Source organism: Trachurus japonicus, chromosome 17 (genome assembly GCF_045865225.1).
Source record: "Trachurus japonicus isolate A0001 chromosome 17, Traja_1.0".
Taxonomy (NCBI): Eukaryota; Metazoa; Chordata; class Actinopteri; order Carangiformes; family Carangidae; genus Trachurus; species Trachurus japonicus.
In genome coordinates, this window is record NC_140923.1 from 25,043,797 (window position 1) to 25,059,877 (window position 16,081).

General features: G+C 39.8%; 1 protein-coding gene across 3 annotated transcripts in view; it reads right to left on the reverse strand.

The window, feature by feature from the left end:
• Positions 1 to 1,838: 1,838 nt before the first annotated feature.
• pik3r2 (phosphoinositide-3-kinase, regulatory subunit 2 (beta)) overlaps positions 1,839 to 16,081 on the reverse strand; it is a 39,381-nt gene continuing 25,138 nt past the window's right edge. For 2 of the 3 annotated variants that reach the window (XM_085804189.1, XM_085804190.1), the window contains exons 4-16: positions 15,367 to 15,441; positions 14,969 to 15,124; positions 13,023 to 13,233; positions 12,692 to 12,777; positions 12,368 to 12,470; positions 12,067 to 12,165; positions 11,761 to 11,941; positions 11,461 to 11,580; positions 10,520 to 10,662; positions 10,138 to 10,314; positions 9,950 to 10,021; positions 9,676 to 9,846; positions 1,839 to 9,125 (exon numbers count right to left, since the gene is read on the reverse strand). In XM_085804189.1, the coding sequence (XP_085660315.1) occupies positions 8,918 to 9,125; positions 9,676 to 9,846; positions 9,950 to 10,021; positions 10,138 to 10,314; positions 10,520 to 10,662; positions 11,461 to 11,580; positions 11,761 to 11,941; positions 12,067 to 12,165; positions 12,368 to 12,470; positions 12,692 to 12,777; positions 13,023 to 13,233; positions 14,969 to 15,124; positions 15,367 to 15,441 (1,802 nt within the window). In that variant the 3' untranslated portion in view covers positions 1,839 to 8,917. The remainder of the gene's footprint in view (positions 9,126 to 9,675; positions 9,847 to 9,949; positions 10,022 to 10,137; positions 10,315 to 10,519; positions 10,663 to 11,460; positions 11,581 to 11,760; positions 11,942 to 12,066; positions 12,166 to 12,367; positions 12,471 to 12,691; positions 12,778 to 13,022; positions 13,234 to 14,968; positions 15,125 to 15,366; positions 15,442 to 16,081) is intronic. The other variant, XM_085804191.1, reaches the window with a different exon arrangement.

Here is a 16,081-nt window from a genome sequence, read left to right on the forward strand (position 1 = left end):
GACTGGTACTCTCCCGACCCGAGCAAACTTTAAATACAGCTCCGACGCTTCCGCATGGCTGCCTGTTTTTTGATTGGCTCTCGGTCATATGACCAAGACGACGTCACTTGTATCTAGCAGAGATGTCAGCGCAGAGACGAGCCAGCTTGGGCCAGCTGCTGCTTTGGGGAAGTGGGATTCCACAGAAATATATATTTTAAAAAATCATGAGGTGTGTGTGGGGGTACAGATTGGTCTTCAAAGCAAGTTTCCACACCCTGAAGTTCATTAAATTTGCAGTTAGTATCTGCTTAGCTGTCTCTCAGGGGTAAATAATGCTTTACACAGGCAATAAAAAGAAGAAAAAAATAGATATGGTGAGCCACTATGGATAACTGAGAAAACACAACATAAAACTTGCATGCATGAGCAATAGATTAATCTTTTATTATTCAAATGTCTCCCAGTAACACACAATGCACTCACTGCATAAGTTAACATGTATTCTGCAAACACAAAGGAGGTATAATTGGGTTTATTGAATTATACCATTGGGGAGGTGTGAAAGTTGTTTTATTTTTCAAACTGAAAAAAAAAAGGCTGATGAACTTGGAGACATGCCCAGGAGGAATTGCAGTCTTATGATCAGTTCACTCAGCTTGTTTGTTGGATGGTCTTCTTCACATGTCTACTGCATCATCAGGCTAATTATAAAGCCATTGCATGTCTCATCCCAGTTCCTTAGTCCAAAGGTCTTGCTCAAGAACAGTCATAAGAAGCACACACTGCAGCAAAAAACATAAACACACACACATTATGAAGATTAAGGAAGGTTTCACCTGGTGACTGTCACATGATGCCTCCCATGTTTTCCTCCAACAACAACAGGGTGACTGCAAAGCAGAGAACATGACATGACACTGCATGACTCACTGCTTTTTATCTGAGTGTAGCATAAAACTAGAGCATCATATTGCCAGTCAACCTTTTATACTGTTTTGGTTTAACCTGCAATAATTACATCGATTTATCTGGGCTACTTTCACATTGTATGCGTCATATTGCAAGAAGTGAAAGATGTGTTGGTCCACTTTCCTAGAAGCATCAAGCCGTCCAAAGAGTTTAGCTTGTTCAGATTTTGATACTGACTGAAAACAATAGTAGGCTACGCTTCTCACAGCAATCACAAATGTTTTCAGAGGAAGCAACACTGTTGATTACCTGGGGAAAAAAATCCAGTTACACCTCACCACTGACCACATGAAAGTTTTCTGTAGAAGTGCTTTCTAAGTTCTGTATAACTTCGATGCACTGTGTGCATCCATGAGGCCTGGCAAGCATGCTTAATGCATTCCCTCTCTCAATCAACTTTGTAAAGACAGATTTTAAAAAAAGACTTAAAACTGCATTTTGTATTTTGTTTGCTGGCAGCCTTCTTTTTGTTCCATACAAATGCTTGCTTGTTTGGTGTTTTTATTATAAGTATGTGCACATGCGTGATACTGTGAATAAAATGGAACCCACGATTAAAAACATTGTTCCCTATTGGTGGTGCTAAGGCAAATGGAATAGTAGGCTACCTTTGCGATTAGCTCATACCAAATTGCCCAATTTGGGATACATAAAGTTGTTCTTAAGACTAAATTGTATAGTAGAACAATCATATATAGATCATTTTTAAGTTTCAGATACTACATTTTACTTTTTGCTTCTTAAATGACAGAGTGCTACTTATGAGGCACGTCAACATGTTTAAGTTGAGCAAAGTCAGCTAGAGTATATCTGGGGCATGAATATATGAGCAACTGTGGTGGGGCAATGACTGGTGATTATAGAAAGTACAAAGAGAGCACAGTTCATTTTATATATCTTTTATTGTCTTTTTAAATCATTGCATCAGCCTAAAGAAAGAACCGTACAGATGAAAGAGTACCTGTCTGAGGACAAACACATCTCTGAAGCAAGCTGTACATGAGAGAGAAAGAAAGAAATTGTCGCATCTGAATTAAGACAGACCAATGGAGGGAGGATAACACAAGAAGAAGAAGAAGAACCATCTTTTTCGTGCATAGGGGGGTTGGGCACACGACAACCAATAGGCCTCTACTGGCTGAAACAACAGTGCTCCCTCTGAGTTCAATTGCACTTTGGTGTAGAGTAGCTTTATCGGACTGCCCTCTTCATTACCATTCACCGCTTTTGAAAGAAAGAGAACACCACATCGTTATTAACTAAGAACCATATATATCTGTTGCTGCTGTGAGGCAGTGATACACCTGGCAACTTGTTGGGCAACACCACAGAGCGATGGATGTTGAAATAAGGGGTTGAAATTGTGGAGACAAGAATCAAATTGTTTGCCAGGTGGATCACTGCCGGGCGTCTAACCGTTCAGAGTTGGGTCTTGAATATGAACTACTGTACACCAGTGGAAAGCACTACAGCATTTGCGTCAGATCGAACCACACACATGGCAAACTGTCATTGATTTGATACAGGCAGACAAAAAAAAAGGAGAAATGAAAGTGCAGCTACTAATGTCATCATATTTTAAATGGAAATCAAACACAAGCTGAGACTGTATTGGATACTTTTTGGTCTTACAATTGAATTAACCAACCAACAGAGCAATTGATTCACCTTTTCATTTGAGTTTCATTTGCTGTGTAGTGCAAAATCAAGAACAGGGTGCCTCTTGATAGTTATTCCTGAATTTCCAACCTTTTCAATGTACGAAAATTGTACACAAGCGTGTTCAAGTGGCGTGGGATTTTTTTTTTTTTTTTTTACACAACATATATATATCCACTATAAATTCTTTGAACTTTGACCTTACCAGAGAGACACCTGGCAGAGCCAATTCTACCACACTGTACATGATACAAACAGCAAAAATGCAACAGCGTCTCAAGTTAGGATTCAGTCCTGCACATGCAAGGCTCAGTGTGAGGTGAAGTAGTCAGCAGGTAGAGAATGACAGACTGTAGGATACCTATGTGTTATGGACACTGGAAATTTATCTTGTTGAGTTGTTACTGTGAAATTGAGGGAGCACTGTTCTCACAAGTCAAAATTTAAAAAGAGGAACGAACTGAAACAGGAAAAAAAAACAGAACAAGCATTCATAACATTTTCAAGTTTAAAAAAACAGAGGAAATAAAGAAATATAAATCAATCTATCACAGCCACTTTGAGGGACAGACAGATTGATTCTCAAACGCATATTTACCATTTGGTTAATTACATACTGTAAACATTTGTATTTTTTCTGTATGGAGGAAAAATATTCAAGCTAGCTTATTTTTTTTTCTTTATAGGCTCTGTAAGGTTATCATTGACAGATATAAACAAACAAACAAAACAAAAAAAGAACCAACATTTGGACAGACAAATCTATCAGCTTTTTAAAAAAGCCAAATAAAATATATATATTTATATATATACTCAGGCACCATAAAAGAACACTTTCTAATGCCATCATTGTTCCATGTACCTTTTCTCTGTCAGATTAACAGTTTGTATTTTTATTTTTATTTTTTTTACTTTGATTTCTCCTTCAGCGACCACAGAGATCAACCAAAGGAAGATACAGTGGTAACTTTTACAGTTCACTTTTACAGCATCAGTGTCCAATCTGTGGTGGATCTCTGTGGCAGCAACCAAGTGTATCTTTTGTGGTGCAACTTTTTTTTTTTTTTTAACACTGCCTCTACTCACAAACACCAGAATCTTCCGTATGACATAACAGATTCTCACGTTCAAGAAAAAAACAAAAAAAAAACCAACTCTTCTCTAATATTTAATAAATGCAAAGCAGCTCCAGGGCTGCATTTAACATATAGACTTAGCTCTGTAAATATTAACACATGTACATGAGCTTGCTTCATCCTCTGAACGCACCTGATAATCATGCTTAATAGATTACATGTATGTCGATCAACTTGCTGATCACAATGAAGCTCACTGCAGCTGATTAGTAAAAATGCTTGCGTTTCAATAACTGCTCGAATACAAAGCACCCGTGGAGCAGGTCTAAAGATCATGTTCACATCAAAGCCTCTGTCTGATTTGTTTCAAGCACAATCCAAATCAGAATTATATAATCCAAAAATATAGATATCTAAGAATATATTTCAAAATATTTATTCTCTATTATGTCTCATTCTTCAAACCTTAATAGACACCAAATATATGTGTTCCTTGTAGTTAGTGAAAGATGTGCTTTGTGTATGAGGCCATTTCAAGAAATATCATTTACAGTGTACCAAAGCTGATGAAAAAATATCTCATTCCTTGAAGGATCACCTGTCGTGTAGAAAAACGCTTTTCAAGAAGCTCCAACACAAATGCATATCTAAGAGACGAGCAGGATGAAAGATGAGGTGGGACTAAAATCTCATCCCCAAGTCAAAGCTCAACAATCTTCATCTTCTGCCCGTTTCATGCCTGTCTCACTGTGTGACCAGGTTTCATTGCTACTGAAGTTGCATTGCTTCTAGCTATTAAACATCTGTGATTAACATGGCATATATGGCAGATGAAAGTGTTGAAGTACACTGCAAAAATGTTCATCTTAACAAGTAATGTAGTAAGCTATTCAGTTTTGCTTTTTGATTTTTTTTTTCCTTCATGGAACTAAATAAATTGAATAATTTGCTTAAATGGAAGCAGATCCACTGGGTTCATGAGCTCCTCTGAAACAAGTGTCTCTGTTATGGAATAAAGTGAAACCACTTGCTTCATTGGCAGGATTTGTTTTTACCCAGACACATTTTTTAACAGTTGATTTAACCAAATTCCCCCAAAACATCTCCCACATAGTTCCTTGTAGTATCAGACTAAACAGATCTAGTTTCACTTCCATGTGCTACGGTTTGAGATAGTAATTTCCCGTTGCCACCTACAACACAAGAGTTCAACAGAACTTTCTTTGTGCTGGGAAAAGCACCAAATACAAATAGATGTCAGCAACACTACAATGTCTTGTCTTGGACTTCACTTTTTAGGATTACTTTAGTTGAAAGAAATTCTCCAAGAACTTCTCAAAATCTAATAAACCAAAAGTGTCTGCATGTTTACCCACCGCTAAGACTAAGTGAAAAGATGTCTTTGTGTAATTTGGATGAATTGACCATTTAGGAAAATCAGCGTTATTTGTCTTGTTAAGTTGAACAATTTTGCTGAGTGGACACAAAATTGCATAATGAGCCAATGGCTCTCCATAAAGTTGGTTTAAAGTATTACAGGGTTTTTACAGTCCGTATAGTTAAAGTAAAAACATTGCAATCAGTCAAAAGCATCAAAATTACGTACATGACAGCTGTTGACTGCAAAACAACAAAAGCATATACTGTACTGTACACTGTATAATCTGATATCATAAAGAAAAACGTCAATCACTCCTGATATACTGTATGGAAAGACCTTAAAACTATCAACTTAAAACACTATCGACAACTGAGCTTCACTGTCTGTTAGTTTATGGTTGTTTGGCGTTCGACACACTTCCTTAAGTGTGTGGAACAGGAAAAAAAAGTGCAGTCACAAAGTGTTGGTCCAACAAACTGGATAATGGATGTGTCAGCAGTGGCGGGTGACTCAACCAGAACGCCTGTTGACAAAAGGAACTGACTCTTAATTCAAAACACTGAGAAATGTCGCATGCAATAAATTGAGAGCTTATCAAATGAGCTTCAAACAACTGGGCTGGGCCACGGATGTGTACGGTTCACATTTCTATCTTATCTGAGTTTTATTCAAAAATATACCAGACAAATTAAAAAAACAAAACAAAAAAAAAACACTAAGAAAGCTTGGGTGCACCGTGAGAGGAAGCACCGAGCCACTGTACAACCCCCACCATAGAAAGAAGGAATACGTAACAATTGTAGATGTAACAACAAAGAGGCACAACTAAAATTCGTCACTCTCCTAACTACAACATGCTCAGATTTGCTCTAACACACACAATCAGACACACGCACACGCACAATCACACACAACAACAACAACCATGCTAACTTGCCAGATACTCTTTAGGTTTTCGACAAATGGCAAATGTGTGAACCATGGGGCACAGCATGTGGTGGTGGTGGCACCATCTTGTGGAGCAACGCTCGAATGGTAACAAGGAGAAAAACGAGCTCATCACAATGACTAAAGGCACTTCTAATCTCTCTCGCTCACATGTTTTTATAGCCCTCTCATCAAAAGCACCGCTGTCACCTCTAGTTTAAATTCTTGGGATTTTCTACTTGCCAAGAATTGTGCAAAGTACAGTACAACTGATTTCATCCTGACTGAAATCAAAGAGATGTCTTGATTTAAGCTTTTCAGGTTAAAAGTGGGATTGGTCTGTTGTTGCTTCCTGAAGTGTTGTGAATCCGTCAACACATGAAAAATGTTTAATATTCACTAATAATCAACTACCGTGGCAAGAAGAGTAGGTGAATCTCTCATTGGGATCAAAATCTAAATTTCTACCCCTCCTCAACTAAAGTAAAAAACAAACCCAAAATGCCAAATGTATAACGTTTAAAAGCAGTGCATTTTTTTCTACTGCCAATGACTCGCCTCTTCTCTACCTCTCCACAAAAATACTTTTCTCCTTTAGGCAATTGGGAGTCTACTAGGTGTGAGAAATTTGAGCGATTATAATCTCAAGAAATCAACTATGTAAAATCAATTTTAAAAGTGACATCATGTGACGCCTGTTATCATCGACCACGCAATAATAACTGAGTAACCCTGCCTTCACACAAACGAGCTGTGCTTTGAACAGAGGGTGGTACAATCTTTACCTCAAGCCGAATGAACGCGAGGGGAAACGGGAGAACTTCACCGCCACAGCACAGAACGACGGGAGGAACTGATGTGAGAACTGTCTGTGAAGCTAAAAGCTTACTATCCACATCCCACTACGTTGTGCATAGTACTACAATAAAATAGTACTGCTATAATCAAACACACATCATACTGTATATGCACTACAAAAAAGCACAATTATCAACCACTGGTGCCAAGTTAAAAAATAAAAACACAACCCAAGCGAAGGACTCCATGCATACTGTATTAGATAATCTCTCAGACCACAGAGGCCACGCTAAATGGCAAAAGGACTGGTTCTTTTTTTCTCTTTCTTGCTACATGAAAACACATCCTTCATTTGGCTCACATTAGCTGGATACTGTGTACTGTAATCCTTAAACAGAATCTAAGAGCATAGCAAATATTCTGAAAACATAAAGAAACACATCCATTAAACTGTGTAAAGTCACATACACTGACTGCATGTGTGTCTGAAATATACTGTACATGAGTTATATTACTGCTTTCTTATTTTTTTTGTACATCAATGTTTTACAGCTCTGTGAGTCAAGCTTGTGTTGAAATGAACAGTCAAGCGCGAGGGGGAAGGAAATACCGTGAGTAAATCTGCTTAAAAAAAACAAATAAAAAAAATGACAATAAACATCGGCAAGGACGTTGTACCGCGCAATCAGTCTAATCTACCTAGAGACGAAGCAAATACAGTACCGAAGATACGACTATCACATAGATTGATGCTCTGTAAGTGTCTAGCAAAGAGAAACAAGACACGCAAGAGGAACACTAACAGTTACGCCTTAAGTCAATGGCTACAGGTGCTACAGAATTAAAGAGGATGAAAAAAGAAGGAAGAAGTTTGAAACAAAGAGACGTTTGATGCAGGACTCTTCCCGTTTAGAGGGAAACCTGAATCATGTGGAACTGCATTTTTCAATGTACCTCTCTATCTGGTGTATTGTGATTAAAAAAATGCTTCTCTATTCACAACGCACCAAATGTGTACCACACATTTCTGTCCTGTAATGCAGCATTCACTGTATGGTGTACCTCGTCAATTCGGAAGGAGGCCCGCTGAGAGAGAGCAACAAGCCAAAGCAGTTGGAAATAAAGATCATTTCATAAAAAATATACCTATGTGTGTGTGCGTGTGTGTTTTTTTTTAAAGCTGTAGCATAGTCTATGTCGTTCACTCCCTCCTTCCTTCCTTCTCTTCTTTCTTCTAACGTTGACATGCCCCCTTGTTTCTAGTGACACAGGCTTGTGGTCATTCAAAGCTATTACTATGGCACTTAAGCAAGCTTTAAAATGAATTGATCTTTTCAAAACCCCGAAAAACATCAACCCAACAGACCTCCCAATCACCCACCCACCCACCCACCCATCTTCTCCCCCTCAGACTCCAGTGACTACACCCGACCCCAGGTCCACGGTTTCTCATGCACCTTTAAGGTGTGAAGCGAGCATCCTGGTTCAGCCGAAGCCAGTCCTTTTAGTGGACGACAGCTCGGGCTTTTGTCTACGGAGAGTTTGCAGGCAGTCTGGGGATGACAGATCGGGCCTTTGTCTGTGGACAGTCATCATGTGTTCAAGGCAAAGAAAAGAAAAGTGCCTCTTGTAAATTTTCTCATCATCCCATCTGGTCTCTCCTCTTCCTCTTCACAATCTTGAAAACAATATTTTGTGTGTGTGTGTGTGTGTGTGCTTATTTTGTCTTCCTTTTAGTTTTTTTTCTGTATCAAATGTATTATCTTGAAAATGTGTCACACTTTTTTCATAACTGACACTGTACAGTCATGGCTGGCTAATGCGAGTCTCTCCTCAAGATAAAACTTGCTGCGTCAGCCAGACTAACTGTACAGTGCTAAGTTATTGCTAGCAGTGTGCTTGTGTTGAAGCCATGCTGTCAGCAAGGAGTGCTCTTTGCCGGACTGGGGTCAGTTTGGGAAATCAGCACCAGGCTCCAGACGAAAAAAAAGGATGAATTGTAAATTGTGGCAGTTCAGTTTCTCTTAACCAGCCACTTTCGACTTTTTTTTTTTTCCCCCCAATGCATTTGAGTGAAAATTTAGTTCCCCACCCTGGTTGACGTCCTGCGCTGCTGGTGGTTAATTCATCTCGGGTGCTGGTTCTGGTTCTGAGAGCGAGCCAGGACAGGGTAGGCGAGATTTACATTCAGCTGGTCGTTGTGTTGGACCAAGGAGACGTTTTTGTAGTGGAGCACCAGGTCTTTGAGGGACGAATACAGATTGTAGGGCTCGGCGAATCCATAACCGGTGGCCGTCTTGTAGATGACACAGTGCTTGGCGTCGCCCTCCACACTGAAAAGAAGGACAGGAAGGAAGGAAAATGTCGTCAATATGTAAACTTTTGTTATCATGTAAACTTGAGAAGTGTCACAATATGAAATAACATACAATGTAAAATGTTTTTGGACTCCACTTTTATATATCTTCATTTAATGAGGCTGCTTTTACAGAAAACATATTTAGTAGCACAAAGGTAAATAGTGCTGCACATAAAACTCCAACTAAAACAGTGAGTTGTGCTTTTGTAGACTGTAGAAGCAAACAAGGAATGAATTTTCCCATCTGTGCATTCACCGTATGGACCTATAGAGTGGTATTCATCGTTTCATCTAGTTTTCCTTCAGGAAGCAAGTAGGTGTAGTTCACAAAATGTCACACTATTTTATTAAGAACTAAAAATGACTCAAAATGATGATGTGAGTTATGTTGGGTCTGGTACCAAACAGACTTGTTGTTGTTGTTGATGTAAATGAAGCAGTACATTACCACATTACAAAATGGAAAATACATTTCTCTGAGTGGATTTCCTCCTTTTTTAAAAGAAACATAAAGCCAGACTTACACTACAGAGCAGGCGTAGGAGCCTTTCTGTGACTGACTCTCACGGATGAGGAAGGTTCCATCACATTTGCCTCTCAGCATTTCCTCCGCCTGGGTTCGTTTGATGTCGCCCACGTACCAGGTGCACTCATCATGGTGGGGTGAGCCCTCGTCTTCCTCCAGCGAGTAGGAGCTGGAATCGCATGAAAAAAAAAACACAGAAAACATTCAAGTACACACACAAAACTCTCCAATTCCTGGGGATGTGACAGCAGAGCCTTGTTTCCAGCACTTACTCATCAGCATCGTTCTTTATGCCCAGCCATTCATTGATCTTCTTCTGCCTCGTCCCCTTCTGTGTCAGCCATCTGCAGAGCCAGAATATCACAGGTTCAGTGCTGACTGACGGTTTCGATACTAGCGTTAGAGTTTGTGTGAGGATGTATTTTAAGCGTGGAGTAAATATTTCATTCGTTCCTCTTACATCAAATACTGGTCTCTCATCTTGCGGAGCTGCATGAGATCCGGCTTGAGGCTGTTCATCTTCTTGTCGATCTCTCTGTTGTCAGACACCTGCTGTCTCAGGTCTTGCTCCAGTTTACGCTTGCTGTCGTGGATCTCCTTCACACGGGACTTCAAACGCTCCGAGTTGCTCTGGATCCTGATTTGAGAGAACGATAATTCAATGAACGTGTGCTTAATGAATGCAAAATAAAGAAAATATGAAAATACTACTCTTATTTAGCGGCTTGATTCTAGATCACAAAAAAACAAAATGTAATAATTTGTTTGCTTTGAGTTTATGCTGCCTTGGTTTTGCAGAGGCAGGACTGTTAAAAATGTCCTGCATACCAACATCAACATACTTTTGAATCTCCTTTTCGTTGCCTTCGCGTTGGAACCTCTCCAAAGACTCTCTGCTGTAGCGCTCCTGAGTCTCACACTGCTCCTCAAAGATCTTGATGGTCTCATTGAAGGCCTCGATGGCTGTGCGCTTCATCTGCAGCTCCTGTGGAATAAAAGGCGAAGGAGACAAACCGTGACCGTCGGTTTGACGACTTTTATATTTCATTCAGTTGGAAGTTAAAGACAGTTTATAGAGAAATGTAATCAAAAAGCTAACAGGAAGGCAGATGCACAGTGCCTTATAATGTGTTTGTACGATATATAATTCTGATATTGATTCTTTTTAATTATCTGTGTCATACTTCATACTATATAAAATCAGCAATAGATCTTTACTATATGTGCTTTCATATTATAAAGTGCTCCAGTGTTGTTTAATTTTTACTAATGTCAAATAAATTCTTAATCAGAAATAATACATTATACAGGGTTTCCGCTACATGTAATTGATCGTGGCGCACCGCCACGGCAAAATAAAAGCCGCCACACCTTCAGAATGATGATTTTTTTTAATTTAAATTTTTTAATGTTAAAACAATGTTAAGCAGGGTTTCCACAACCAGTTACCCTTAGCTACTTTGCAGCCCTTTCCACTACACAGTTACAACTTTCGACTCATGCTTTTCAATCACAGCTGAGTTCTTTATTTCCTCCTCATTAAAAACGAAACTTATCAACCAAAAATCCTGGAGGAAACACTGTTATATAAAAAAAAATTGCATATACATAATCATATCACTTTAGTTATTCTATATTTCTCTTATATTCGATTCTCACTACAACCAGTTCTCATGTAAAATAATCATTGTTTAAGTGTTGTAAGTGTTGTCCACTATGACTCATAATACCATATGTGTGGTGTATGTAGGGGTGTGTGTGTCCATAGGTGTTGAACTGGTACCTGTGAGGTGCGTGTGTATTCCTCGTACAACGTATCATATTCACGGCTCTTCTCCTGGTACTGCTCATGGTAGACCTTCAGCTGCTCTCCCACCTCCTCTATACTGTTTTCCTTCACCAGCTGAGACATGCACAAAGCAGAGGAAACATGTCAGATGTCACCAAATGGATCAATTGTAAACTATGAAACGCTGTTCAAACAGGCTGTACTGTAAATCAGAGGAGGCTTACAGAAGTTCATATGAAGTGAATTGGAAGACTAACTCAACAAAACTGCTACATAATCTGCAGCATCACCGACCTGTTGGTATTTGGAGACCGGGTACAGAAGCTTAGTGTCCAGCTTGGCGTTGTACTGAGCCAGGGACTCGTGTCGGTAGTGATTGATGAGCTCCACTACAGACAGGAAGGTGAGAGGCTCCGAGAAGCCGTACCTCCCGTCTCTGTGGTAAATCTTTATCAGCTTGTTGTTCCCCCCTTTCCTGCAGAGGGAGACAGGAGCCAAATGAGAAGAAAAAAAAACATTGTTGCTGTATCCAGGCTGGAGATGGTGTGTCAGTGCGGCAGATGTTCAAAAAGAAACTTAAAACCACAAGTGCTGCTTTACCTGAGGGTGAGAGTGTACTCGCCCTCCAGTTTACTTGAGGCGTCTCGGACGAGGAAGGTGCCGTCTGGAGTGTCTCGCAGCTTCTCATTCACCTCCTCTCTGTAAATTCAAAAAGGGTTTTTTTTTCTCTCATTATTGATTAGCTGTGATTTAACTGCAAAATAATAACATGTCAACAATCATAAAAATGTGCAATAACATATCGTGCAAGGCTTTCTAAAAGTTTTTGCATGTGTAGTATATTGACTGTGATCAAATTTCCCCTAAACACACTTAACAGTTTGCTTTTATAATATGTTACCTGGAGATTTCGCCCCAGTACCACTCAGCGTCATTCAACAGGCTGCTTGTGTCTGTCAGAGCTGATGGTGCCATTTTTGACTTGACTGGTTTTGCTGGAAGAACTACAAAGAGGCACAAACACACACACACATAGACAGAGGATCACTGTTAAAACTGTATATTCTATTGGAGTAAGGTAAACCAACGTCTTCACATTTGCTGTAAACCCACTGGAAACGGACAAAAGTGCCAACAAACAGAAAGTTGTCTGTAATAAAACAGTTTGTGCTGTCGATGACATACAGTAAATACTGTTTTGTCCTGTAATACAAAAGCAACCCACCTGGAGGAGTGAGGTCTTGCTCTGTAGTTCTCTCTATCAACAGCCTCTCTACCACAAGGGCAGGGAACTTCTCATCCACTGACAACCTGCAAATGAATGAATGAATGAATCAAACAGTCAATTGATCCTTCCGGCAATAAATAGATAGATAGATAGATAGATAGATAGATAGATAGATAGATAGATAGATAGATAGATAGATAGATAGATAGATAGATAGATAGATAGATAGATAGATAGAAAAATTCAAACTAGATTTACTACGAATGTCCATCGATCATCACTCCAACTGCACACACTTTGCGCCTGTGTAAAAGACCCAAACATTTACCAAGGGGTGGAGGGGCCGGTCCGTATGAGCAGCGGTCCAAAGATCTTTCCCAGCGTGTGTGTGTCCAGGCCATTGGAGGACTGCAGCTGGGCGACCTTGGCCAAGTGTGTGAGGAGGTACTGCAGGGTGAGACGGTGATGAAGAGGGACGGTGGTGGAGCTCTCAAGGACCTGGCTCACCTCTCTGTCATGGCTACCAGCAACCGCACCGTCTGAAATGAGTGATTCAAACACACATGAACAGAGGATCTATACACAAGACTACTGTGACAAACTGGACAATTGTTTATTAATTGTCCGGGCTCTAATATTTGCATCAGACAGACCCTCCCATAGACTAGCCCATCCACTCTCGCTGACACATGCGACTCGAAGTTGTGTTCAGGTACAGAAATGTGGTACCGTTTGACTTCACGTGAATCGATACTCGGTGAGAATTTGGTCGGTACCAATAAAAGGACAATGCATGATCAGTGCATGTTTCTGCAAACCGGTCTTGTGTATATAGTATCTGTAATGAAATGGTGGGGTCCTTTGTGTAAAAGAAATTCAGCTGAAGCATTTCTAACATGCCTGAATGAGCTCACCCTCTCCTGACACTTAACTCTTATTCACTCAGCACTGACATGCGACTGACCTCGATCACCAGAAGACAAGGCTCGGTTTAGGCCTCGTGCAATTCTTTTACTTGAATTACAGTCATTGAAGCAATGAAAGGTGCCTCTCTGTTCACTAAAACAGCACCGGCAGCACACGGCTCAATTCTCGGCTTGTGCTATGACACTGCACAATAACCCATATCTAAAATAGCCATCTTTTCGCTCTTTGTCTTTCTCCTAACAAGAAAAAAATAAAGCACCAACAAGATGAGATTATTTCACCTGTCTCACACAGATTCAAGAATGAATCAAGCGTATATCATAATACTATCTAGAGTGGTTAGGAAATCTGAGTGACTGATAACAATACATCTTAGTTTAAAGGCTCATGCCCATTGCCTATATGGTTATAGTTATGGTTAGAAGAGGTGGAGACCACAATAGTCTCCTATTGAAAAGAGAGAGCTTCTATATCTTCACCCTCCAAACACTAACCCCCAGAGGCCTAAACCAGGAGTATGATATTAAGCATTTTCTTTAGTCCCCTTAAAAGAGGTTTCTAACACTTGCTCTGTAACTTTAATGATTTATTAATAACTTTGTAACTTTAATGATTTATTAATATTTGTTTTGTAACTATGGTGATCCTTTATATGTGTAATGTTGGTTGTTTATGCATTTGTATCCATTCTGGATTATATACACGTTGTTTACTTTTTTCTCTCATGATTATGAAATATTTGATTATTGTTTCACTGCTATGATGAAAAAAACTTTTTGACTACAAATGGGTTCCCACTGATTATATTTGTGTTTTTCTGGGCCCAATTGTTTAATGATAAGTGTATGATGTTTTCTATATTTAAAAGATTTTCTATATTTAAAAACTGTATATTTAAAACTATATATTTAAAAGTGTATAATTAAATACTGTAAGCTTAAGGATGTGCCCCTTACCTTCAGGCTCGCCCCTCCTCACCTAATTGGACCTCACACCCATACACCTGTGACCCTATATATGGGTGTGAGCGTTCCTTTGTTCTGTTGGCACCTGATGAAGACCACACATGGTCGAAAACGTTTGTGCAAGTGCTAAATAAATCACTGTGACCTCCTTTAAGAGTGTGCGGGCAACCCTCTCTTTTTCTATAGTTATGGTTAGGCGATTGGTTCCAGTTATGAGTGGAAGTCATCCACGAGCAGGGACTTGAATCTCACTTGAGATAGATAGACAATCAATCACAGAGAACATGTGCATGTGGTTGATCTATTTTTCTTCTGGTCACTTGGTAATGTAGTTGCAGATAGAGAAGAGGTGATGATAAGGGCGTCAGCTTTTGAGACCCACCTGCTGACTGTTGTAGGACTTGTTGCTGCTGCAGTGTGACGGCTGTCTGGAGGTGAGGGTAGACACAGGGAGGGATGACAGCCGACGGGAGGTCTCCCAGGTAATTCAGGACGCACTCGGACAGGTAAGCCACGTCTTTCTGACCCATGTCACCCTCTGGATCACAAAGACATACACAAAGACAAGTAAATTCATGACAATCTAAATCTGGTGAGAGGTTTTATTTTGCTGACTGTGCTTTAACTTTAAAACAGCAGGGCTATGACCTGAAGACCATGAGATCTCTTTGATTTAAACACTGAAACATTACAATTACTAAGGTGCAGGTGCAAAGCAGCATACAAGCTCCATAAACAATACTTCTTATAAGTCCAGTTTAGCTATTAAAACTAACTCACCAGTGCTAAGGCTGTACACTGGGCTGTCTGAACCCGAGGAGCTAGCTGTCCTGTACAATGTCTTGAAGTCAAGACCTGAGAAAGAAAGAAAAAGCAGTTGAGTGAAGTTTAAGAGAAGAAGAATCCAGAAGGTTAAGAAGAGGAATTCAAGGTAACGAGTGATGATAAAATGAAATGCACATGTGATCCCTACACTGCAGCCAGTAGCTCACTCTGATGAGGTAGACCACTTTATGACATGGTAATACGGGAGAAATGGTGAACACGCAACAAAGACATTTCATTAGCAGCTGGACATTGTCAGTTTGTGAGCAACAACTTGTACATGACAAAGCACTTAAGATAAAATAAGACATAAATTGGAAATTCTCGGCACATGTCAGCCGCGGGCTGTTTTCATTCCAGTCCCACATCCAAGAACAGAGAGACAGTAATCAATCAACTGGGGAGGAGTTGATCCTTCAAATGTTTCTGTATGAGCAATATTTACAAGAGCGGAGCCAACCAATGTTCCTGTGTTAAGTGTTTCGTTTTTGTTTGCTTGATTTCTTTGTGGAAATGTGTGATTCATTTAGTGACTCTGCTCTGTGCCAGCCAGGCGCAGCACGGAAAAATTTAACTCTACACTGAAACATCACCGGATTCTTTTTAGCAGATTGTTCGCTGCAAAAGATTTCACACTTCCTGTGAAAATGTCCCTGAGGAGAACATTTAA